At 34.1% G+C, this 25,563-nt stretch overlaps 1 protein-coding gene across 1 annotated transcript; it reads left to right on the forward strand.

Annotated features, from left to right (window-relative positions):
• The first annotated feature begins 1,043 nt into the window (after positions 1-1,043).
• On the forward strand, positions 1,044-15,041 carry LOC144969725 (protein rogdi-like). Its single transcript, XM_078908884.1, has 11 exons — positions 1,044-1,261; positions 4,063-4,134; positions 5,464-5,500; positions 6,354-6,411; positions 7,805-7,865; positions 9,446-9,532; positions 10,388-10,483; positions 10,912-11,010; positions 11,906-12,037; positions 12,993-13,076; positions 13,718-15,041. Exons 1-11 carry the CDS (start codon positions 1,229-1,231, stop codon positions 13,751-13,753), a joined length of 795 nt encoding a protein of 264 aa, XP_078765010.1. The 5' UTR covers positions 1,044-1,228; the 3' UTR covers positions 13,754-15,041.
• The last annotated feature ends 10,522 nt before the right edge of the window (positions 15,042-25,563 follow it).

Consider the following 25,563-nt stretch of genomic DNA (forward strand, 5'->3'; position numbering starts at 1 on the left):
ATGCTAATCAACGAAATCAATAATTAATAAACATCTATTTTCTAAGGAAAGTCGTTAAATAATGCATATCGAATTTTTTAAATCTGGGTTTCCTAAAAGTTGGCCACAAAAGTTCCAATCTGGAAAATCTATGTTTTTCCTGACTCGCTTCACTGGTAACACACACAGCCGCCCGCTCGGCTCGCTGTCTCCTCTCTCTCACTTGTTATGATTTAGAGAGTGACGTCACTGTATCCAGTCTTGGGCCTCTAGTATAACGAAGGCCACGGATAAACGCAGGGATGGGGTCAAAGCGATAGGTCATCCGTCCCGCTACCAGCGGATGTCGGCGTCTATGGGGGCTTTACATATCAGACATTGGCTGGGACGGGCTAGCAGAGATCTGCCCACCCTGCCATTTAGCTTATTTAGCTTATGTTTTTGGGATTATATTGCGGCGAAGGGAGAATCACACTTGTGTTTTAAAACACGTTTTCTTATTTTGATAACCCATGTTAATGACCGCCCAAGAACACTTGCAAAATAGCCCATAGAAATTGAGGAGTAAATACTAATGGCTTTCAAGAATCGCTGAATATTATATAATTATTTAATTGATAAAAAAATACAAAATTAAAGAATAAATGAATGCGTTAATAAATAACATTATTACAATATTATGATCTTTCTAGGACAATCACAGGCTAACCGATATTCAAGCTGTATTTCGGTAACCAGCAAACTATATATTATATATGTATAATATGGTATATAAGTGCAAAGTACAAGGCGCGCAGTTTGCAAATTGCCCAGCCTAGAAAACATAACCATGAAATTATCAGGAGCGTGATGTGCTCTTTGCATTGTGGAGTGCCTGATTATTCATGATACGTCCAGAATACATATATATAAATTAACTATAGGGCGGAGAATCAAGTTTAAGTTTTATCAACTAAATTTCACGAGATCTAGATAGATGTATTTGTTTCGCCAGTACCTAGTTAATCCAAACTTTTTGTTGCCCAAGTTATAAGTCAAAGAACAATAACTCGCATATAATTTACGCTCTTGACTCGTCAACATCTCAAAACAATCCTGCGATGAATGTTTATAATATAAAATGGATTGAATTTAAAAGAAATAAAATTAAAAGTTCTTGAATCAGACACACATTCTGTGTAAAAAAACTTTATTGTATCATTCATTGAGAGGCATACTGAGTAATTTGTAGAGAGCGAGAGTCTAGATTATGTCCAAAGAAAAAGCAGAAGCTGAGGTTCTGGTAAGAATAAGAGAAGAGAGGATCCTCCTACCCCTAGACTCCTACTCCTATCTAGATTAATTTTGATTGTACTAAGTTAGATGTTTTTTAAAAAAAGAAACCCAGATTTGTTCTTAAATTCCATGATCTACTTATTTTATAGTTTGGATTGACAAGAATGGAGAGGTGCGTCACGTTATTGACTAAACTCGAGCCCTGCCGTCACGTTATTGACTAAACTCGAGCCCTGTGCTGTGACTGATTGTGATTATTCTCAGACACGCCTGAGTCTGAGAAAAAGAAAAATGATTAGTGAAGTGTCAGACACTGTCTTTCCATATTCTGGAATTTGGATAAATGTTTAAACATCTTTTATACATTTATCCACTTCCAGAATATGGAAAGTTTTGAAATGCACATAGAGAAATAACTCTAAAGTTAATAAAATATCAATAAAAACATAAAATCATAAAATTAACCAACATAATAAATCAGTCGATGGATAGTAGTTGACTATGTCATACTAATATGCGCCGACATTCATGTGGGTGTCATGGCGGAATGTTTGTTGGCTGCCGTTGAAGGCTTGTCGGAATCGACAATGTGTGTTCGATTCCTGGTTCCGCCACTTTTCCTTTTTCGTCTTCTTTCTACAAGGTAAAGCATTTCAAATGATAAATGTCCCATCAACAACCCCCCCCCCCCCACCCCTTTTTAAAAAAAAATATTTTTCTCTCTCTCTCTTTTGATTCCCTTCTAGCAAATTGTCATATTTGTCCCCATTCCGATCTCAAAAATTATATTCTAAAAAGAATACATAATTAAAAAACAAACAAACAAAAATATTCAGAGAGCGACCAAATGGTCAGATAGAGAATAAAAATAAATTTTTGAATAAAAACAATTTAAAGAAATTCATGCTCAGAAACAAGGCCAAACAAAAAAAGGAGAAAAGAATAGACTCGCTAAAATAGATATCGGTGTATCTTAAAATTCATATATAAAAATATGAGCTAGATAATTTTCCACCATCTTTGCTTCCTTGTTTTGATAGTTATTTTCATCTCTGATTCGAATAATATATTGTTGCATCTAGATTTGTAGAAGTGTGATAATAAATTGTATTGATTTGAATGAAGAAGACAGTAAAAAAGCAGGTGTGAACAAATTTGGGGTGAACAAAACCTAAGCCTAGGGATTCGTCCGCAAAATAAACAAATTCCTGGCCATCATCAATATCCCCATAATTGTGGTTGGAATTAATAAATTATAGAAACAAAAGAAGATCAATAAAGTTGACAGTAACAGGTAGGTAGGTAGTGAAAATTTTAATGGTTGGTGGACAGATTCGATGATTAACAAGTTTCTTGCTGGTTGAAAAAAGAAGGCGAATTGTCAGTTTGATGTTTCAGTTCAAAATGTCTAAACTTATATTTCATTTATCCATTTGCTTTTTAAAAATAATTCTGGATTTGGCATTTGAGCACTATTTACTTTCATCTTGTGTTAAATATCACTTGATATTAACTGATTTAGGACACAAATAACCACGGGTATTTTTTCGGAATATTTTGTATTTTTTGCGCCTAGTTTGGCATTTTGCATAAAAAATTTCTGCCAACTTGATAAATGTGTCTGCCAGACATGGTCTGCCAATAATCAAAAGTCCAGGTTTTTTATTATTGCCGGACAGATGTCTGCCAATAATCAGTTTTTCTGAGAATAATGATCGACAAACTAGAGACTTGAGTTAGAGACATGGATCAAGTTCAAGTTCATGATTAACACCGTCAAGTCCAGTTCGTACCCAATAACATTTCAATTACAAAGATCACATAAGACTTTCCTTTCATTTCTAATAGAGCGACACCTAACGCAACACTAGATATCGCTCCAGCATGTTGGTAATCCCTATGGTCACTAAAGCTATAAAAGTGAAAACTTTTAAAATAAAATAAAAGAGGAAACATTTCATATTTGAAAAGCTTTCCTCTAAATAAAAATGATTATAATTATAATTAGATATCTCCACAAGTCAGGTGGATCTATTACCACGAAATTAATCAAACAAACAGAGACAGGGCCTCAGAAATCGGATCATCCTTTTTTTGTCAGGGGGGGGGGGGGGGGGGGGGGGTTGTTGAGGTGTTTCTCTAGACTTAATTAGGCATCTTTAGACTTTGCATTGTGAAATTACATATGATATTAAATTGCTAGTTCAGTAGCAATAGGTTTAACCTTGATTTTTCCTCAAGTCATAATTCATAGAATTCCATTTATATTTTGGTCGCTTTTAATTGTGCATGTGTACAGTACTGTTCTTCTTCTTATTATCTTCTGGTGCGATGACAGAATAATAACATTCTCAAAATTGAAGAACATGTTAGAGTAGGCATGCTTATTTTGGGACCACCATCTGATCATCCTGATCAACGGGCAAATACTCAAAGAAAATCTAATACTAATAGTGCAATAAGATGGATTACCAACACTCATCACCACATATGCTTCATTTTCTGCTTAGATAATTTGAAATCTTATCAAAAAGAGACCAGATATCAAAGGGAGGCAATAGCAGCACTTTTTTTCATTGCAAGAAAGTTATGGCTTCTTCATTCTTTTAGGAACAGTAGACTAATCAACTCTTTGTCTTAAGTTTTGAGCCATCAGAGTTTCTTGTGAGAAGAAGGCTGTGATTTTTTTCACCATTCAAAGTTTGAGACAAAGCTCAGTTTAATCGGTGTATTATAATGGGTATAAAGAGTCTTTTGAAGATACACAAGAAACATGCTGCTTACTGCCATTTTCATATTTTATTTCAGCAAAAAGAGCTAAAATGGCTTTTGAAAGACGAAGTACACTTTGTCATGCAAGACATTCGAGCTACATTGCAGGTTAGTGGAATTTTGTTTTACAATCATTTTGAATGTATAATCTTGTTCTTGATATTGATATTGATTCGTATATTTGGTGCCTTAATTTTTATTGTTTTTGTCATGGAATGCTCAGTTGATTTTTATTCACTTTTCTTCTTCTTCTCTTGGTTACTCGAAACACTCAATTTACTCAATTATATGGCAGTTTAGCAAATGGGAAAGTGGAAAGGGGGAGGGGAGGGGGGGGGGATAGGAACAGGCCACTTGTTATTAAATTATGTTTTAAAAAGTTAAAATCTTTTAAATTATTGTAAATTTATTAAATCAGATCATGTATTTTCACTGCCTGTCAAACGTCACTGTCCCTTTCTAGAATATCAAAGCACATTTCCCCTTTTACCATCTGATTACTGAAAATGACGAATGTTTTGGACTATCAATTCAATAATAACTTTTGAAATCCTAACTCAGCAGTTCTTGGTAATTAGCAGTTAACGACTTATTATTCCAGAATAGTTGCATATTTTATTTTCATTACAGATTGTTTTCTTTTAATACAATTAGACTGAATTTCATTCAAACCATAAACCCCCCCCCCTCCCCCCAAAATTTGAGCTTTTATAAAGAGCCCTACCCATAAATATGCTCTAATTGCTGTATAAAGGGTTCCTGGCCAACAACAACACTTGACATGTAGGACAAGACATGACATCTTTTAGGTGATATTACAATTTTCTTTGGACAAACACAGGGCTGTTAATGGCCAGGTACTCATTTTACACCTGAGTATGGTTAGAGAATGTGAATAAAGAGCCTTTTCCAAGGACTCAAATATGCGCTGCTAAAATCGGGACTCGAATCAGGGCCTTCCAATCTGAAAACGAGTGTCATACCACTAGACCGCATAGCCATACATAGTTCTGGTTTGAGTCTATTGACCATGATGGGCAGGAGGTCACATGCTGTGTCTTCCATCATTCTATATGTTTTCTGAGTTGCTCTGTCTTTGTCTTGGAATGGGATTGCCTAGTTTTGTCCTGGCCCTTGCCAAGTCAAGTGGATGGTTTTTAGGTGGTGATATTTTTTTCCTCGTAAATCATCTCTCTATTATGTACTGTTATATTTGTTGGATTGAATATATTATTATGATTTGAAAATATTTGAGTGTATAACTCCTAGCTCACTTTGCAGCGCTGCACTGCGGCTGACATCTGGTTTATTCCAGTCTTCCCTTGGGATAGACCCTAAAGACAAATTTCCCCTTGGGGATGAATAAAAAGGGATTTTAATTTAAATTTAATTTAAATGTGAAGTGTTTCTCTTGATTTTATTTTTACTTTCCCTCAGGAATGCTATGATTGTCTTCCTTTTCTAGGAACTGTCGGTAAGTCGTAGTTATAATGTAATGTTCTAGGCATGTTTGTCACTTGTCAAGTAGTTTTCAACAGTAGCAAATACAATGTAACTTATCTTTAGTTAACATAAACACATAACCTTTTAACCATTCAACTTATGCATTAGCAAGCAACTGTCCTGATTTGGCAATCTAAAAAAATTTTAAAGAAAAAAAATTGGGACTGCTTATGTGCATTGAAATGGCACTTGCATGTCCAGGATTATGGTTTTTGACCAGCAAATTGAAACAAGGAACAGAAAAATCTTTAAATCTAAATTATACTCTACCTCATACACCAATTCCGAATTGGGTTACAAGTGAAGAATCATGTGGTGCCAGTTCACGTTAGACTGTTTAAAAGGCTGGATGCGTCTCGTTTTGTCTATTTAATTAGTGAAATTTATTGGTTTTTTTTTCATTATTTTAATTTGATTTCGAATTATACAATAGTCCAAATATACTGCTGTTTTGGGTCATGACAGTATTGTGGGTTAGAGTGTTCTGTTTTAGCTCTTTGAAAAGTTGGTCGTAATGAATAAGGATAGAGATTTCTGTTATATACACTGAATATTAACTATAATAACATTGAATTACATTTTTTTCCCAGTTTGTAGTTTGATGAAGCTCAAGGTCCCAATATTAACCAGGAAAATACAAATGGAGACTTTAATTTCACCCATTATATCTCCAACATTGATTACGTTGGGCAAGCTTTGACTTTTAGAAAACACAAAATATGCTTAAAGTTCAGCAGTTTATACCATGCATCATTATGAATGTGGATACTCTATGAGTAAATCTGTTTTTTCTTCCTTTTTAAAAAAAAATGAATTGTTCACAGAGAAAACCACTAAGAACATGGAGCTGCAGCCTCAAAAAATAATGTTGACATGTCCAAAGTAAGTATTCAGTCTACAGCAAGCTTTCCTCACATAAGATCAAATTTTATGCTTGTTCTAAATTACACTTATTATTATTATTATTTCAAACATACCAATCAAGGATTCTGAATGAATATTTGTTCTTTATTTTTTAGGGTGACCTCCCTTTGCTTTATTCACAATTTGTGTTTTATACATTCCAATCTACTTCTGTAATAAAAATAGGGCTTTATGAAATACAGTCCAAGTTGGTTTATTGGGACGGGCATGGTTCCTGACAAATTGTCCCAATTAAGCGGTGGCCATTAAATTGAGCCATTTTCCAGAATTACCATACTCCTCTCTGCATTTATCCAGTCTTGTGACTTGCAATGCAACTTCAAATGAAAGATATATTGGTCTCATTAAAATGTTTTTTTTTTTTTTTAATTTTTTTTTTTTTTGTTTCGTTTCTTCTTCTTTCTTTTTTTTTCTCTTTTTTTTTCATGTTTTCATGCCATAATAATCACAGAGACTTGTTTGACGTCTATTTTGAGTTACTTCAGGGTCCAGTTGACTGATAATCTTATCCACATACTTTGTCAAAGTTCTTTCTTGGACAAATCATTGGAACAACTTCACCATTTCACGTTTTTCAGAATGTACTCTGGAAAGACATGAATTTAAAAATTTGGTCAGAAAGCTTGTCCTTCAAATATCGATCGATTTAAATGACCCTCATCTGGGCAAAAACTCTCAAACCTGGGACCTTGCCAGATTTTTATATACATGTCTTCTTTCCATAGTCTGGCTGTCAACTGGTTAAAATGTATTGTCTCAAATTAAAAAATTAACAAATAAATAAAAAGAAAAAAAAATTGATACAAGCTTTTTTTTATCTTCTTTCTTTTTCTTTTCTTTTTGATTTAAATTTATACCAGTGACTGATTGTTTCATAACAAGAAAACTTCATGTGATGCTGGGACAAAATATAATTTTTGTAATATTCAAGGCATATAGACAAAGATTTTCATTTATGTTGAAGGAAAATGGAAACATTTTAGTTTTTATACAAAGTATCAAATGTTTAAAAAATGACCTTTTGTTACAGTCATATTAAATAGTAATATGTGCGATTGTAACTTTGATTGATAATTTGCTCTTTTGTCAAAAAACGCTATTATTGAACATTATAGAACAATGACTCATTCACATTCATCTCTGAGGCTGTGACAGAATTTGTTCAAATGCCATCTCTAGCATTTTATTTTTAGACATTATTACTTTCTTCTCTTTTAGAATTGAATGCCTTCTTTTTTTAACAGTCCACCAATGCTATAGCTTTTTCTATGATGTTTTGACTAAAGATGATTGCATGACTAAGATGTGATTCTAATTTGTTTAATGAATTTGCCATCTCTTACTCTTTCAGTGGCTCAAGTCTCAACTTTAAGGGTATGGTCACATTAAGGGGTGACTGTGTGGAGGGTGCAGTAAGTATTTTCCATCTTTAAGGTAATTTACTCATTACAATATTCAGCTGTCATACTTTAGCCACATTTTTAAAAAAATGATTCCATTGAAAAGCTGTGCATGGACGGTGCTTGCAAGGGCAAGTGGAGCAGGGGGAGGTCAAGGAGATGGTGGTCCCAAGACATAGCAGACTGGATGAGAGAACAATCACAGAAGCAGAACGAATGGCTCCGTTGAAAACCATAAAAGAGCTCTGTTGGGCTATTTGGCAGGTAACATTCAACAAGGATCTGCCTTAAAGACGAACCAACAATACTGGTCAGACATTGATGGGACATTAAAAATGCTGACTTGAAGTAACTCTCTCCCTGGACTTCAAAGCCATTTCGCAATACATTTCTGAATCCAAAAATGAAGTTTTGTTAATGATAGATAAGGGCTTGTGATGATGCATCGTATGTTTTCTTTAAATGAGATTATATTCAGCGCAATATCCCAGGCCATCAGCAATACATGACGTCTGTAAGGCAATATTACATTTGCTTTTTTAATTTTCAACTCAGACAACACTGTTACCAGCCCGATACTCATATTAACACTTGACTATGATGAGAAAATGAGAATAAAGAACCTTTTCCAATTCCAAGGATTTGACTTTTCATTGTCAGCAGCAGGACTTGAACTTGCGTACTAACAAAGTTTTATTAATTATCAAATGGGCATTTGATGTTATAATATTCTCAATTGATCTCCAAGCCTATGAATAACTGACTAATACTTACAAATTCTGTTGGCTCATGGGAGAGCACTCACTTCATAAGCAAAGGGACTGGCATCAATTCTGGGTGCTGTAGAGATGTTTTGCAACTTCCTTTTGTCAGCCCAGCAATGATTAGGTTGATGAGTCTTTTAGATCTGGTAGAAAGTACTTTGGAATAGTCTTGCGTCTATCCAAAGGGTAGCAAGCAATTATTATTGTCTATTTGACTCGTTAGAAACCAGGTTAAAATCGTTCTTGAAAGGACTCATTTTTACCACAGAACAGAGCACTGGCAAAACTAGGGAGAACAGCTGGAAGCATGAAAAAGTGGGGGCTGGCTGAGACTAGCTTGGGTACATGTGGATGTCCAGAGCAGATGGTGGAAGACATCTGTAGAGAATGCCAGAACAGGGCCCAGCTGCACTGATCATGACCTTTGAGTCTGCTTCCCAGATGCTGTGGAGTTGGGTCGGTGTTGGAGCGACAAGCTATGATGATGAGTGGAATAGAAAAAAAAAAAGAATTTTTATTATTGCAAAGCGTTTTTTAAAAAAATGGATTTAGAAGCCTAATAGACTTGACTTAGATGCCTTTCGCGTCTCGACCGAAAGATCGGGTCGCCTTGGCTGTTTCCAGTATTTCCTGTGTGAGGTGTCTCCAATATTGCCGGTCCTCTGCTAGGGTTCTCAGATTTTCAAGGTCCCCTGCCGTTATGAGACTAATGCTTTGTCCAAGTGTTGTGAGGTTTTTGTTTAGGATCACGGGGAGTGTTGAACTAATAATAGAACATCAATAATTTCATGATTATATATTGCTTTCTTTCAACATTCTTTTCATCAGGACATTCAATTCAAACATAAGCAAGGCAAAGACAATCACCTGTTTAGGACAAAAGTGAAACAAGGAGCTGTTTGGAAACTTGCTCAGGTAATTTACAATATTCAAATTTTCATTGCTATTAGAAGCTTTAAATTTTGATATCATAATCCATGGGCATATGAAAATCTGTTCATCACTTGTTGAAATTAGTCTCTATCCGTTTATAATGTCTTGGAAGTATTTTCAATTTGGCTGCTTGCAGTGATTGCTTGTTCAAATTGATAATTTCTTTTGCTTTGAACCTCAAAGAAATGCAAGTTTTTTTTGTTTGTTTTTGTGTTCCTTTGGGAAAACATTTAGGGAAATTAGGAAATATGACTCGTTATAACAATTCACTGAATTTTGCTGAGAAAATGCCTGATTGTATTTTTCTGGTTTTCAATTGCCAAAGCTGTTGAAAATCGGTACCTAAAAGATGCTATTTTTCTACTGATATTATTATTTGAAGTTCATTCAGGTCGCCTTTGTGCTAATATTAACTATGTATAAAAAATAAATGTGGGATTTTCTATATATCCATTATCTATATCCATTTAATATTTCAAAGCACTTTACAAGGGGTCTCAAGCTAACAGCAACATGCAGGATGGGTCATGATACCAGTAAGGCATCATTAATTTTTGTTTTCAGTCCAGACATTGCTATTACCAGTCAGGTACTCGTTTTACACATGATTGTGGTGAGAAAATGTTTGTAAAGATGATCAAACTTTGTGCCACCAACTACAGGAGTTGACATTTCATTTTCATGTCATAGCACATGACTACAAATTCACACAGTAATGTAAAATCAATTAATTTCCTATTTTACTTTAGACACAACTTCCAACACGCATCTCACTGGGACTGTCATTTGAATCATTCATTTTTCCCATTCTTCTTTTGAAATGTCTTTTTTTTTTAGATTCGAGATGCTGGTAATCACTTATGTGAAGCCCTGGATATTGTGTCCCAACAGGATTCACACCATGAATACAAAACTGTTGAGGAGGTCTTTATGGTATGGAAAATCAGATTTTTAGTGTATAAATAGTTATTTGATCTCATGTACAAGTTGATATTAAAAAAAAAAAAATTACTTTCTTGATAGCTTGATTATGAGAACATTTGACTCACAAGTCTAGGATTCGGTTAATGTTGAAATTTATCCCGTCTGTCCACCCAACAATAAGGTTGTACCAATCAGAACATTAAATTTAAAAAAATTTAAATTCTCAGTAAAACAGAAAGTTGATAGTATTTTTGAAACCCAATGAATTAATGTGAAAATAACAGCTTCAAAAAGAACAGAACAAAATGCCAATCAAGGAATGTCTCGGGTTAACCCGTCTTCAGCCAATAACAAGAGACAGTAACAGCAGCGATTTAGTATCACTTTTTGTAAAAAAAAATTGTTGATTAGATTAAATGTTTTCCTATATTCGCCAGTTGTTAGACTCTCTGATGGACAGATTGCTGCAATGCAGACAGTGCCTCTCGCTGCCAAAACGAAAATCAATGGCAGAGCTTGTTGGAAATCAAAATTTGGTGAGAACTGTTTAAAAAGTATTTTGCATGGTAAAATAATGATATAGATAATATGAATAATGATAATAATAATAATAATAATATTAATAATAATAATAACATAATAATAATAATAATAATAATAATAATAATAATGATAATAATGATAATTTAATAATAATAACAATAATAATAATAATGATAATAATAACAATAATAATAATAATGATAATAATAATAATAATGATGATGATGATAATAATAATGATATTAATGACAATAATAATACTATAATAATAATGATAATAATAATACTATAATAATAATGTTGATGATATTGATAATAATAATGATAATAGTAATAATGATAGAATCAATACTAATAATTTTAATAATGATCATGATGTTATATATAGCCTCTAAATCCATTTTTATAGGCTCACAGGTTTATTTTTGCTTCCCCATCAACATTTCAATTATTAAGCACAGTTTGGTATTTCTTAGTGTTTTCTTATTGGTAAAGATAAAAAATTACCTTTCTGCTGGGCATAAAGTATTGTTAAATGATAGCAATTCACATTCATTCAATGCAACATATGTTGGGTTACCATTTCTTTTTTAATCTTGAAAAGGTTGATAAAAACACTATATGCCAGTCTTTGAGAGATAAAAATAAGAAGGAAAAAAAACCTGAATATTATTTATATTTATGTAGAAATAACCCACAAACAATTATGCATTTCATTTCCTTGGTCCTGTTGATAAAACGATATTATTTTCTTATCGCAAAATCTGCTGATAATTAGAACTTTGTAAATTCTCAAGAGATTTTGTCTTTATAAAGAAAACAAACAAATCATTGCCTTGTCTATTTGTCACTATTTCTTTTTTCTTTCTTTCTTTCTTTTTTTTTCAGCTAATCTTTTCCCCTCCCTTACCCAATGATGTTGCCATGTCTTTCTATATTCACACTTCCAAATTGGTGCTTGCCCTCTACTGCTTACACACCAATGCACAGCAGACTGTTGAAATCACAAACAGAGTTCAGGTTGGTAATTTTAGATATCAGACATTGAAATTTGAGTCTTCATGTGACTCATTCTGTCAATCTGGTATTTATGTTAGTGTGAAGCAGATATTTTGAACGTTAATTTTGATTTTTTTTTTTTTAATGAGCTTTTATATGTATAGCGCAATATCCACTAAATGTGCTCAAAGCGCTTTACATGGGGTCCCTGGCCAACAGCAACATTTAACATTTAGGACGGGACATGGCGCCTGTTAGGCAATGTTACAATGTTTTTCGGACAGAGACAACGCTGTTAACGGTCAGGTACTCTTTTTACACCTGAGTACGGTGAGAGAATGTGAGTAAAGAGCCTTCTTCAAGGACTCAACTATGCGCCGAGCAAGTCTCGAACCCAGGACCTTCCGATCCGAAAGCGAATGTCATACCACTAGACCATAGCCGCACAAATATGATTGAATATGATCAAACATACAAACTTCCAATTTTAAAGAAAACTTTTGCAGGTTGAAGAATCAGTATTCATTTTCCTAAATAGATCATGTAGGTTAAAACCCAGCTTAAAAATTTTAGCAATAAATTAAATTTTCACCACCTAATTCACCTTGACATATTATTAGTTTGTGGAGAATGAATATTCTCTGTTCAATTGACCCCCCCCCCCCCCCACCCAAAAAAAAAAAACCCCAAAAAAACCCCAAGAAAAACCCAAAAACAAACAAAACGAAACAAACGATTATATTGTGTTCTTCCTTTTATTTTTAACTTAAAATCAAATTGTCAGCATCTAGTTCACTCAAATCATAAAACTAGATTGAGCCAGAGAGTCAGCCTAGTTAAACCTGCTGCACTCCAATCTATTACAGAATTTGGAGATTTTTCTCATAAGGCTGACAGGAGAATGCAGGTTGTATGATTATGTATATTGCTTTCTAACATTGTGTTATTCAATTTTTCCATGGTTTTTCTCTTGCAGGTTGAGGCTGTTGTGAAATGGTTAAATGAAGCAATTGTCTTTTTCTCCCTCGCCTTGCAACAGTGCCAACAATTAAAGGACAAGGTAAGGTTGCTTTTTGTATTTTCATATAGCGCTTTGTCATTTTATTTCGTGGTAGAACCAGCACGTTTTTTTTTATTTTGTCGTTGTTTAAAACTCCATGTAGCAAGTTAAATTCAATGTAACATGAAGAAGTTTTCAAGAGGACCATTTGGGCCTTGGAAACTGAAATCTTATGAAATAAGTAATAAGTCATAGTCTTTCTTCAGCATTTGAATGTTCTTACATATCAAAAATGTTTACCACATTAAAAATTTTATTTTTATTTCTAAAATATAAATTTTTATTAAAATATATTTTATTTGTCAATTTAATTAGCATTCTTCAAATTATTTACCAACGTTCACAATTTCCACACTTTCTTCATACTTATTATAACAAAATGTAAGTATTTTCTTTTTAAAGTTAAATTTTGCAATGCTCTTTAAGGAGCGTGTCTGGGTTTAAAAAAAAAAAAGCTTCCGTCCAAAATCTCAACTTTACCTAGGATCAATACCAAGTCCTTTGATTGTGAACTTAGTGCTCTACCAACTAAGTTATCAAGTCCCCCCCCCCCCCCCCATCATGATGGAACCCAATTTTTAAAAAGTTATTTATTTCCGATGCAATAGCATTCATTTATTCATTTTTACCCCTTTTTGCAGCTCACAGCAGTCACTCAGATATTGGAATTACCTTAACAAGCAGTGAAAAGGCAATGGCAGCAAATGCACTTATCCTTATGCCATCAGAGGGTCAGTACTTGATACAGTAAAATGTACTTATCCTTATGCCATCAGAGGGTCAGTACTTGGTACAGTCAAATGTACTTATCCTTATGCCACCAGAGGGTCAGTACTTGATACAGTCAAATGTACTTATCCTTATGCCACCAGAGGGTCAGTACTTGATACAGTCAAATGTACTTATCCTTATGCCACCAGAGGGTCAGTACTTGATACAGTAAAATAGCACTTCACGGTGAAAGGCCACGTTGATGTATCATTCCAGTCCTATGTCACATTCATATTTATTTTAAATTAATGTTTAGTTTTTGTAAAAAAAAAATGTTATTATGAGTGTTTGATAAATAGCACTTTATTTGTGTGCTCAATTTGTGAAAATGGAGATTTAACATATGATTTAAAAGTATTTATTTCTATTAATATCAAATCAATAGAGCTTAGTGATTGCACGATTGGGACAATCATTTCATTGTATTTATGCAATATATCGGCATCATGCTACATGGATTTATGACTTTTTTTTTTTCTTTTTTTTTTTGGTGAATTTATTTTTTCCCTCTGGCTGAAAATTTCTCAATACCGCATAGCGCAGCAGTTGTTTGTCGAATCTGATATCCCAGGGTCAGGAACACGGGTGCCACGTTTTAAGGTTATCGCGGAATTCCGGAATACGAAATCCCAGGGTCAGGAACATGGGGGTCACGTTTTAAGGTTATCGCGGAATTCCGGAATACGAAATTACAGATACATGATGTTCCGGGTCAGTTTTGGTCTGTTTTGTTATGGTCCCTGATTTGTCCCTTCAAAGTGTATGCAGTTGCTGTCAAATATTATAACGTATTTTGTTATAAAGGGGTAAATGGCAGAGATTTCATTATGCTGTCTCCAGTACGTTAGTAGTATTAGTATCAGTGTGTACTGGTGGCTTATCGCCTTATGTAATTTTGGTATTTATATGTGTGTGTGTGTGTGTGTGTGTGTGTGTTTGCGCATGTTTTTGCTCATTGTGGTTATGTATTAGGGGAGGGGGTGATTGTATACATATGTATAGATAGTTCGAAGATGACGTCACTCAAGCCTTTGTTGTTATATTTTGCCATCAGCGCTTGTGAGTTATTCTCACTGAACTGTATTAACCAGATATATAAAAGTTCGTGGTTACACATAGTTTTGTGTGTTGGTCTGTTATACTTCCGGATGGCAATGTTATGAGCTTCTTAGCCAAGCGCATGCTATCTATACAGAAGAGAGAGAGAGAGAGAGGGGGGGGGGGGGGGGGGGGGAGGGGGGAGAGAGAGAGAGGGAGGCTATCTTTGACTTTCTGGGGTAGGAATCCAAGTCTAATTTTCAGGGGCAGCGACTTTTTTTTATAGTGGCACCTATTCGTTTAAAAAATGGAAACGGCACCTATGTGCCATGCTGCTTATCTGCTTAATCAAATCAGTGAGTCCACTGTCTCTTTGGATTTCTATTTTCCAGAATTTTTGTCAGGAGATCGATAAGGAACTCTATAACATGTATTAATGCTTGTAGCATGCCATTACAATTAAATTGGAACAATTTTTATATCTACTCAGACTCGCACCCCTGTATATATAATATTATAGAGATGGATAGAGAAATATGCCTTTTTGTCTTCAATCGTTACCCTTATAATTACATACAGATGAAATGTATTCTACTATTATTACCAAATATCTGTGAGGTGAAATTGGCCATAATGAAAAAATATTTTGCAATTATGTCATCCATTGTATCAATTATATAAAGTCCTAAATGAATATTCATGATCTCAGGTATAATTGGTTGTTTTAATAAATTTTAAAAAAATGTATTTAATATTATTATTATTATTATTATTATTATTATTATTATTATTATTTTATTATATTATTATTATTGTTATTATTATTATTATTATTATTATTATTTTTTCTTTTTTATTTTTTAAAAATTATTTTTTTTATTTATTTATTTTTAAAATTTTTTTTTGGTGTGCTCCTGAACGTGAGAGTATAGTAAGTTTAAGATATTAAAGAAAGTCATAGTAATTGGCAATGAGTTACATTCATTATGTTCAGCTATCAGCTATGATTACATATTTTTTTTAGCTAATTGCAACAGAACCTATCTAGTATCTTATCTGTTTCATGTAACCAAGAAGAGTTAAACGTCATCTTCTTAAAAAGTACACTGATGATTTTTAATGCTATTTAAAATTTATTAATATCATTCGATATATTGTTACAAATTTTAAAGAATTAAGATTTAATGTTCCTTAAAAATCTTTACAACTTGTTTACCAAATTGGCTGTTTATGTTGCACACAACTTTTTTTTCTTTTGCTTAAATTGAGTCTTAGTATTTTTTGGTCATCTGTGCTATGACATAGCGCCTGTTTTCCTTTGGGCCATAAAGTTTTTACTTAAGATATTGATGTCATAAAGGAAAACGATATGTATTTAATTTGTAGTAAGATGACATTTGATAAGTTTCGTATTCAATAACTTTTGACAAGTTGTGAGTCATCTTAATCATTGATATTCAAGGTAAAGAAATTTCTGTCAAAAATGAAAGAAAGGTAGTTCCTATGACGTCATATAGCATTTTGACATTAATTGTGATTTTCAATGCAAAATGTTACAGGCCCGGCAATGCGAGGATAGTGCCGATTAGAAATAGCTTACTTCGGTTTTGTTGAGTTAAGATAATATAATATTTGTGAGCCTGTTGAAATGTCCATGTCTTTCTTACCTTGTTGTTCCAATTAAGTTTTTCATTTTAATATATGAGCGTATCATGTACACTATTGTGATACTGAAGTCCTTATCCAATTATTATACCTTTTCAGGGGAGGGATGTTTATGAGGCTATATGTGTGAATTGTCTTTCCTTACCCTTTTATCTTTCTTTTGTTAATTTCTGTCTGCCTGTGAATGAATGACTTGGTTTTTCTCAGATCCTATGCTATAGTGGATATAAGTGTGTGTTTTTTCTTGTGTGTCATCTCAATAAGTATGCATGAGAAGTTTCAAAGTTTCTCCTTTTCAGTAGGGATTCTATGATCCTAACTGGCTGGGTGGGGATCCTGACCTCCCATAGTGGGCAGGGAGGTACATGCTGTGTCTTCTATCCCCCCAACCTGTTTTCCAATTGTTTCCTGTCGTTGTCTGGAATGAGATTACTTAGTTTGCCCTGACCCTGGCCGGAGTTCCTTGGCTGGGAGGAACAGTCGAATGTATAGTTATGGTTTTGGGAGATGATATTTTTTCCTTGTAAATCATCTCTCTGTTATGCATTGTATTATGTTTAGTTTACATATTAAATTATATGATTTGTAAACATTTGAGTGTATTCCTCTTAGTTGGAACCTGTACTTGTGTCTGGATGAGACTTTTAGGTGATCTCAACTAAGTACTTTGACGGTGTGCTCTTGGAATCTGCATCTGTTCCTATTTGAACCATTCCCTTTGTCTCACTATTCTTTTGTGCTTTAATTGTAATTCTAGAACTTTATACTATCCCATTTTCTTCCTTTTTACTGGCGCTGATATGACCTTAATGTGTTGCACGCGCAAACCCTTAAAAACAAAAAAAAAAACCCAGATCCTAACTGGGTTTGTTTGGTACTTTGGGTTGGGTGACCTCAGGCTGGGCCACGTAACTGCTTCTATTTTTTCCTTGAACAAACCCCCTACGACTAACATATTCTCACACACCTATATTGTAGGTACTGCGCTTAATACTGATTAACTGTCCTTAATTTTCACACCATCTTCCTTTTTTCAGTCACGAAAATGGCCTACATAAGTTATTAGTGTAATAGAAAACTCTAGCCTGACAAGCTGTACCATACCTCAAATAGGAATATTACACAAAAATGCTTGCACACCTATGTTTAATTCTGACATTTACTGTACCACCACTAGTGTTAAAAAGCTTGATTCACCACCATGTTTATTGTTACAATTTGTACAAATATTATTTAAACATTTGGTATGAAAGCAATTTCTCCTTGTTTTTGGTTTTTTTATTTTTTTAAATTTTTTTTTTTGGGGGGGGGGGGGGGTTCTACATTTGAATTATCAATAATTATTTACAGGGGGGGAAGTTTTTAATATATAATTTTTTGAGATATCAATTTCAAATTTTCTTTTGAAAACCTACATATCTCAATTTACCTGTTCAATTACTGTCTTCATTATTATTCTGCAAGAACCTTGGATTGATGTTTTGTGTTTGTTTGAAACTGAGGTCTCATGAGTTTGAATGCCTTGACAATACAAATGTTACTTTTTAAATGATATAGAATATCTGATTTCTATCTTAAATTTGACCTCTAAACTATCTGTCTTTCATTTTTCACGGCATTTATCGGTGAAGAAAATTGCAAAACATGCGAGTTCTTAAAGACAAGTTTTATAGACCTACTTGTTTTGCACTCAAAAACTGAACCCAATTGAGATGTTCATGTGTTTCAATTGGTTGTGTCACAAAATGAAAGTAAGGTTGCTCCCTGATGTCTGTCGTGTAAGTATCAACTGAAACAGATGTCACTATTTTAGGATTACATGGTTTGCAAAAAAAAGCCTTTGAATGCACTCAATGTTATTTTAGTTTTATTCAGCTTACCACGTGTATTAGGCTATTCAGGGGAAAGACGCCATTGACTTTTCTAAAAGAGAAGAATATTTGTAACCGTAGAGCATTGAATAAATCCAAATCTCCTTAAACCCCATGTCTTAATTTCTAAAAATATTTTATATATTGGATGAACAGTGAATGCATTTCAAGTTGTAATGTCTATGATAATATGATGTTATCGACTGTCATTTCATTATTGTTTGATATTTAGAGATGAGCCTTGCAGGAAATTGTTGCACACCTCTGGCCGAACCTTTGTAGTTTGAATAGCTGCTGAGTTCACATACTTAGACAATTGTAAATATATTCAATGAGATAAAGTAGTCTTGCCTTGATGTTGTTTTTATTTGATTGTCTCTTGTTTTCTCACCATTTCAGTTTAAACAAGATGATAGTAACCATCACCTATACAAAACTGTTAAGGTTCTATGCCTTTGGCCGAATAAACATAAACTTTGCTGTTCCATATAAATGTAGAGTTCATACGCTGAGTCAACACTATACTACAAATGCTCTTTATCGAGATTCAATTGTTTTACCTAGATTTTATCTGGATTTTTTTGTTTTATTTTGATTTTTGTTTCTTTGAAACAAAATGACAGTGATCATCTTCTATGTATAGTATTTTGGGACAAACATTTTCGTGTAATTTGCTATCCAACAAAGATGATGGTAAATCATGGGTAAGGGATCACAACATTTTAATGGGGTATGGCCACTGTTGTCATGAATTATTTTGTTAGTTTACTTGTTTTTTCCCTTGTTAGTCATTTGTCTGTAACTGTTAAATATGTTTACATGCTAATCTGTTTTATTTTTTAGATATTTATTGTTAGTGATTATCCAAATGTATGTGTTGCAAGCGCAGTAAAACCCTTAAAAACAAACAAACATTATCCAAATGTATTTTCATTTTCAGCAAAGATTCACATGAGGCAATTGTTTTTGTCTCTATCTAGGTACAGAGGAACCCATTTCTTCTGTCATCTTATTTTAACGGTCCTGTATCATGTAAAACCTTTTTTTCCTAGGTACAAATATGACCTCTCAGCACCATTTAAGTTCTAAGACTAATACCAGAAATGTATTGTTTTTTTGTTTGTTTTTGTTTTTTTTTGTCAGTCTTCCATTGCATATCATTTTGTGATTGACGACACATGAAGGGCAGTTAATTGTTGAAGATTTCAAAATGTGTTAACAATAGAAACAATATTTTTAATGAATAATGAATATAACTGGGTCCCAATAGTTCAGTTGGTAGAGCACCTGCTTCAGACACAAGGGACTGAGATCAATCCCGTGTGCGGTCGAGATTTTGTTCGGACCCCCCCTGTCCTCCTAGCAGTGATTGGGTAGCTGGGTCTGCTAGATCTGGTGGAAATTACTTTGCGATGGACTAGCTTCCTATCCAAAGGGTAATGATCTGAACAAGTGTGTATGAAAAGTGTCAAAGGAAGAAAGAAAAATAGAACAAAAAAAAACCATCCCAAAAAATCAGTCTACCTCGACTGGGGATCGAACCTCAGACATTCTGTTTACCAAAGGTTTACCACACGTTTACTGTCTGTTCTATCCTCCTCTATATCATTTGTCTTTTCTCTGTGTTATGCGACCTTGTCCTTAAATGGAACCGTTTGTTTTAGCCTGGATTCAGACATGAATGTTTTGTTGAGAGGGACGCAGCAATTGGTGAACAGTTTTCCATTCTGTTCACAGTGGACAAAATTCCTGTGCTGTTTGTTTGTGCATTGAGCACATTTGGGCTAAATTTCTATTAAATGTTCACATTCAGCATAACACGAATATTAGTATGGGACTTTTAAGTAAGTAGGGGCAGACTATCCACAGAGATATTTCCTCGTGGACCCATCTCTGCTGTTTTGAACTTGTCCCCTTGTCATACTTTTTACTGATACTGAAGTGTGGCAAGCACTGTAAAACCAAACATCCCTCTTAAACAGATGAAATTAGTATATATACAACTGTGGGGAAGAGAGAGAGAGAGGGGGGGGGGGGGGGGGGGGGGGTTTGAAATGTGTATAAGAATGTTATTTTACTAATGAAATAGTGACCAAATCTTAACACATTTTAAAGCGATATTTCATATCAATAAGGGCAGAAATCATGCATTTTGAATACATGCAGATTTTAAATTGAAATTCTGATTTTTTCCCCACAAAATTTATAGATTTCTTTGTTCGTTGGCTGTGACAGGTCTGTAAAGCCCATAAAAAGATAATATACAGTATGAAAGTATGCTATATTTTGAACTATGTTTTCTGTGGTTGCTTGATAGAAGTCTTCTAATTTCTAAGAAGATCTTTTCTCATTGATTGTTGACTTTGATAATGGCAAATAGCAAGGACTTTTTTATCATTTTTACATGCACATTTAATCCAGAATACTTATTAGAGTGTCTAGTTATTAGATCGCTTAATTAATGATTTATTGATGATGATAATATGTGATTTTTTTTCTTTTGTTCAATTGATTGATCCCTAAAATGAGGCTTGACATTGGCAAATAATATACTGGAATGAGCCACTTTGATATCAAAAGTTGATATTGGAAAATAGTGATTGTCGTATTGTGCCGCAAAGCAAGCAAATGTGATTGTAACCTAATCAAATTTGTTTTATACATATACACGTTACAAAACTCAAAGCTTTTTTTATTCGGTTAAAACGATATTTTTAAAATTAGTCGAAGCAAGATAAATTTTCAGGTTAAAATTCTTCCTCAGTGAGTACAAACAACAACAAAAGAAAAAACGAAGAACAAAAAGAATGTAACAAAATAAACTAGAATATATACAAGAAAAGTAATATAGTGATAAACGATTACATTGGGATAAAGATAAATGTGGTGAAGAGCCATTATGAATGGTAATGTAGTGTGTTTATGATCGGTTTAACCACGTTGATTATGGGTGGGGATCCTGACCTCCCAAAGTGGGCAGGGAGGTACATGCTGTGTCTTTTATCCCCCCATACCCGTTTTACAATTATGTCCTGTCATTGTCTTGGAATGAGATTACTTAGTTTTGTCCTGATCCTTGCCAGAGTTCCTTGGCTGGGAGGGAAACAGTCGAATGTATAGTTATAGATTAGGGAGATGATATTTTTTTTCCTTGTAAATCATTTCTCTGTTATGCATTGTATTATGTTTAGTTTACATATTATATTATATGATTGGTAAACATTTGAGTGTATTCCTCTTAGTTGGGACCTGTTTGTGTCTGGATGAGACTTTTAGGTGATCTCAAACTAAGTACTTTGACGGTGTGCTCTTGGAATCTACATCTGTTCCCTATTTGAATCAATTCCCCTTTGTCTTACCTTTTCTTTTGTGCTTTGATTTTAATTCTATAACTTTTTACTATCCCATTTTCTTCCTTTTTACTGGTGCTGATATGACCTTAATGTGTTACATGCGCCGTAAAACCCTTAAAAACAAACAAACAACCACATTGATTCATGCCTTCTTGACGTAGTGACAAGTTTTTTACCATATTTAATTTTCCATCACCTGTATTCAATTGTTTTAGGATCTGGACCAAATTTTAGGATTTTATTATAACCCCACATTCCTTCAGGTAATTGAATTTTATATAGAATAATTCCTCGCATAATATTTATAATAATGTTGATATATTTATTGTTGTAACTAGGAATTACTCAGTACTTAGAACGAAAGGAAATGGAGTAAATGGACGGCTTCTTTGAGCCTTCGAATTTAATAGCTAAGGGTTGGTGATAGGTCAGTACTTCTGGGTGGGGTTCCTGACCTCCAATAGTAGGCAGGGAGGCACTTACTATGTCTTCTATCCCATAGTAGGCAGGGGGATAGTGGGCAGGGAGACACTTACTGTGTCTTCTATCCCATAGTGGGCAGGGAGACACTTACTGTGTCTCCTATCCCCCTATATCTTTCTTCCAAATTGTGTTTCTGTCTTTGTCTTGGAGTGAGATTACTTAGCTTTGTCCTGACCTTGGCGGAGTCCTTGGCTGGGAGGGAAACAGTCAAATGCATAGTTATAGTTTTGGGAGATGATATTTTTTTCCTTGTAAATCATTTGTTATGCGCAGTATTGTTTTGTTTACGTATTATATATGATTTGTAAACAATTTTAGTGTATTCCTCTCAGTGGGGACCCGTGCTTGTGTCTGGAAGAGACTTTTTAAGTGATCTCAAACTAAGTACTTTGATAGTGTGCTCTTGGAATCTACATCTGTTTCCTGTTTGAACAAATTCACCTTTGTCTTGCATTTTCTTGGGTGCTTTAATTGTAATTCTAGAACTTTTTACTATCCCATTTTCTTCCATTTAACTGGCGCTGATATGACCTTAATGCATTGCAATCACTGTAAAACCGTCAAAAACAACAAAACAATAGGTTTGTACCGTATTCAATTGTAGGAGTGGGAAGACAGTTGTAAGATAATTGATTCAAGATTCTGATTTAATCAACTCATTTCATCTTTTGGAAGCTCCGCATAGATGGACAACCCTGGCTTTTACCTGGCAGGCCATTTTTCTCTAATCTCTAGTTATTTTTTTCTCTAATCACCTCTCCTTTCATTATCTATTGTCATTCTACAAATGAATATGATGCTATTTTAATCCACAATCGAAACAGAAGCCATCAAGTGACCTACCTATTCATAAGTAAAGAATTTATGATGGGTAACAGCTGTAATATTTTTTTGGCAAACCTTGAATATTGTAACCAACTTAATGACAAGCAAAGACTTTGTTGAATTCATGATAAATCTATTTGTTTCATCTCATTAACTTATTTTAGTGCCCATTTTTCTGTCTCAACTGTTGCAGTTATAATAAGATTTTACTGTATTGGGCATTTTATGCAAACTTTTTAAAAGGCACTGTGGTAGGTACCTCAACATTTAAGGAATATAATATAGTCTTTTGGACTGGAAGATCATTTGTATGAAGCGTCCTTTGCAAAAACTCTTTTGCACTCGGATACTAGATTTTCCGTTTAAAGGTGAATAGTTTTAAAAGAACACGTCCTGCTTTAAATGCAGATGAAAAAGCCATGAAAACCTGTGAATATGGGTCTTATTGTGGATTAAAATCATACCTAGATTTTTGTCCCTGCGGATCAATTTCATTTTGTGTCTTAAGCTAATCAAGAGATTTTACAATAATGTCTTATGTACACTCCAGTATGGTTTCCTCGAACACACGGTTTCCTCAAACTCATTCGAGTGTCCCAAATTTTTTCCTTATTATTCATTCATATCATTCCATTCCTTCCTCGAACTAGTTTTGACCCTGAATACGGTTTCCTTGAACTAATTTCACCCAACCAGTGTAAAAAATTAGATTAATTGAGGGATTTTTTAAAAAAAAGCGACCGGTGATTTCTACCACTGATGATTTACTGTGACATTGACGGGTTACGTATGTGTGTATCTATCAATACTGCATGTGTATATATACAGTATGATACACATGCAGACAAACATATACACACACACACACTGGTTGGATGGGAGCATCACCCTTGAATCATATACCTATGATGTTCGCATGGGTGTACGATCCGATAGTGATGTCGTTTCTTCTTCTCTTTACTAGCCTATCCTGCTTCTTTGGTTTGTGATTGTATTTTTGACAGGGGATATTTTTTTTCCTGTAAATCCTCTGCCTGTTTGTTCTTGGTTATTTATAATTTAGCTTATGATATCTTTAGGTTATGATTTTGATTGACATTTGTACTATTTTTGTTAGATTGCTTGTTTTTTTGTTTCAGCGGTCTCTCATATAACCTCAATTGTGTTGGAAGAGACCTAAAGCAACAAACAAACAAAAAACACACACACACACCATTGCCGTTTCGCATAACAGACACCTCTCCGCTCATTTTTATCACTTCCCCATTCGTTCCAATTTCAATACCATGCGACATGATTTGCTAATGCTTCGCTACCACAGTAAATGAATGAATGTTGTGATACAGCAATTCCCCACCCTCGACACTTACACACACATGCTACGACAGTAAATGAATGTTGTGATACAGCAATTCCCCACCCTCGACACTTACACACACATGCTACGACAGTAAATGAATGTTGTGATACAGCAATTCCCCACCCTCGACACTTACACACACATGCTACGACAGTAAATGAATTTTGTGATACAGCAATTCCCCACCCTCGACACTTACACACACATGCTACGACAGTAAATGAATGTTGTGATACAGCAATTACCCACCCTCGACACTTACACACACATGCTACGACAGTAAATGAATGTTGTGATACAGCAATTCCCCACCCTCGACACTTACACACACATGCTACGACAGTAAATGAATGTTGTGATACAGCAATTCCCCACCCTCGACACTTACACACACATGCTATGACAGTAAATGAATGTTGTGATACAGCAATTCCCCACCCTCGACACTTACACACACATGCGCGCAAACTTCTTGTAATATATTATGAATAAAGTTATCTCTCTCAACATCCTCAAGCGGAGATTTGCCTTAGGGTCAACCGGAAGGGAAGACTGGAATAGCCCACGTGCCAACCGCAGCTGAGCGCTGCTGCAAAATGAGCTATGGAGAGGTGACTTGTTAAAGGTCACATAATGCGGGGTCAATATTCGACCTAGGTATCTTTCGGGCTCAAAGCTAAGACCATACCGCTGAGCCTCACTGTCCCCTCTCACCCTCCCCCTTCTCCATCAAGTTCGTTTGGCAAGGCACAGTTTCCTTGAACTTTTTTGTATGTCCTGAGGAGTTCGAGGTAGGTAACCATGCTAGAGTGTATTTCTAATTTGAAAATTGTCTATTGGTCACATGGCTATTTTAATCAATTTTTAAAAAATGGATTTGATTTTATATCATGCATTCCCCTAAATATTGAAATCCAACTGTAAGCATTTCATTACATATCTATATTGTAATTGTTATTATTATTATTATTGTTATCATTATTATTGTCATTATTATTATTATTGTCATTATTATTATTATTATTATTATTATTATTATTATTATTATTATTATTATTATTATTATTGTTATTATTATTATTATTATTATTATTATTATTATTATTATTATTATTATTTTT

The sequence above is a fragment of the Berghia stephanieae genome, chromosome 3, assembly GCF_034508935.2.
Source record: "Berghia stephanieae isolate SIO BIC M18660-M18661 chromosome 3, UCSD_Bste_1.3, whole genome shotgun sequence".
NCBI lineage: Eukaryota > Metazoa > Mollusca > Gastropoda > Nudibranchia > Aeolidiidae > Berghia > Berghia stephanieae.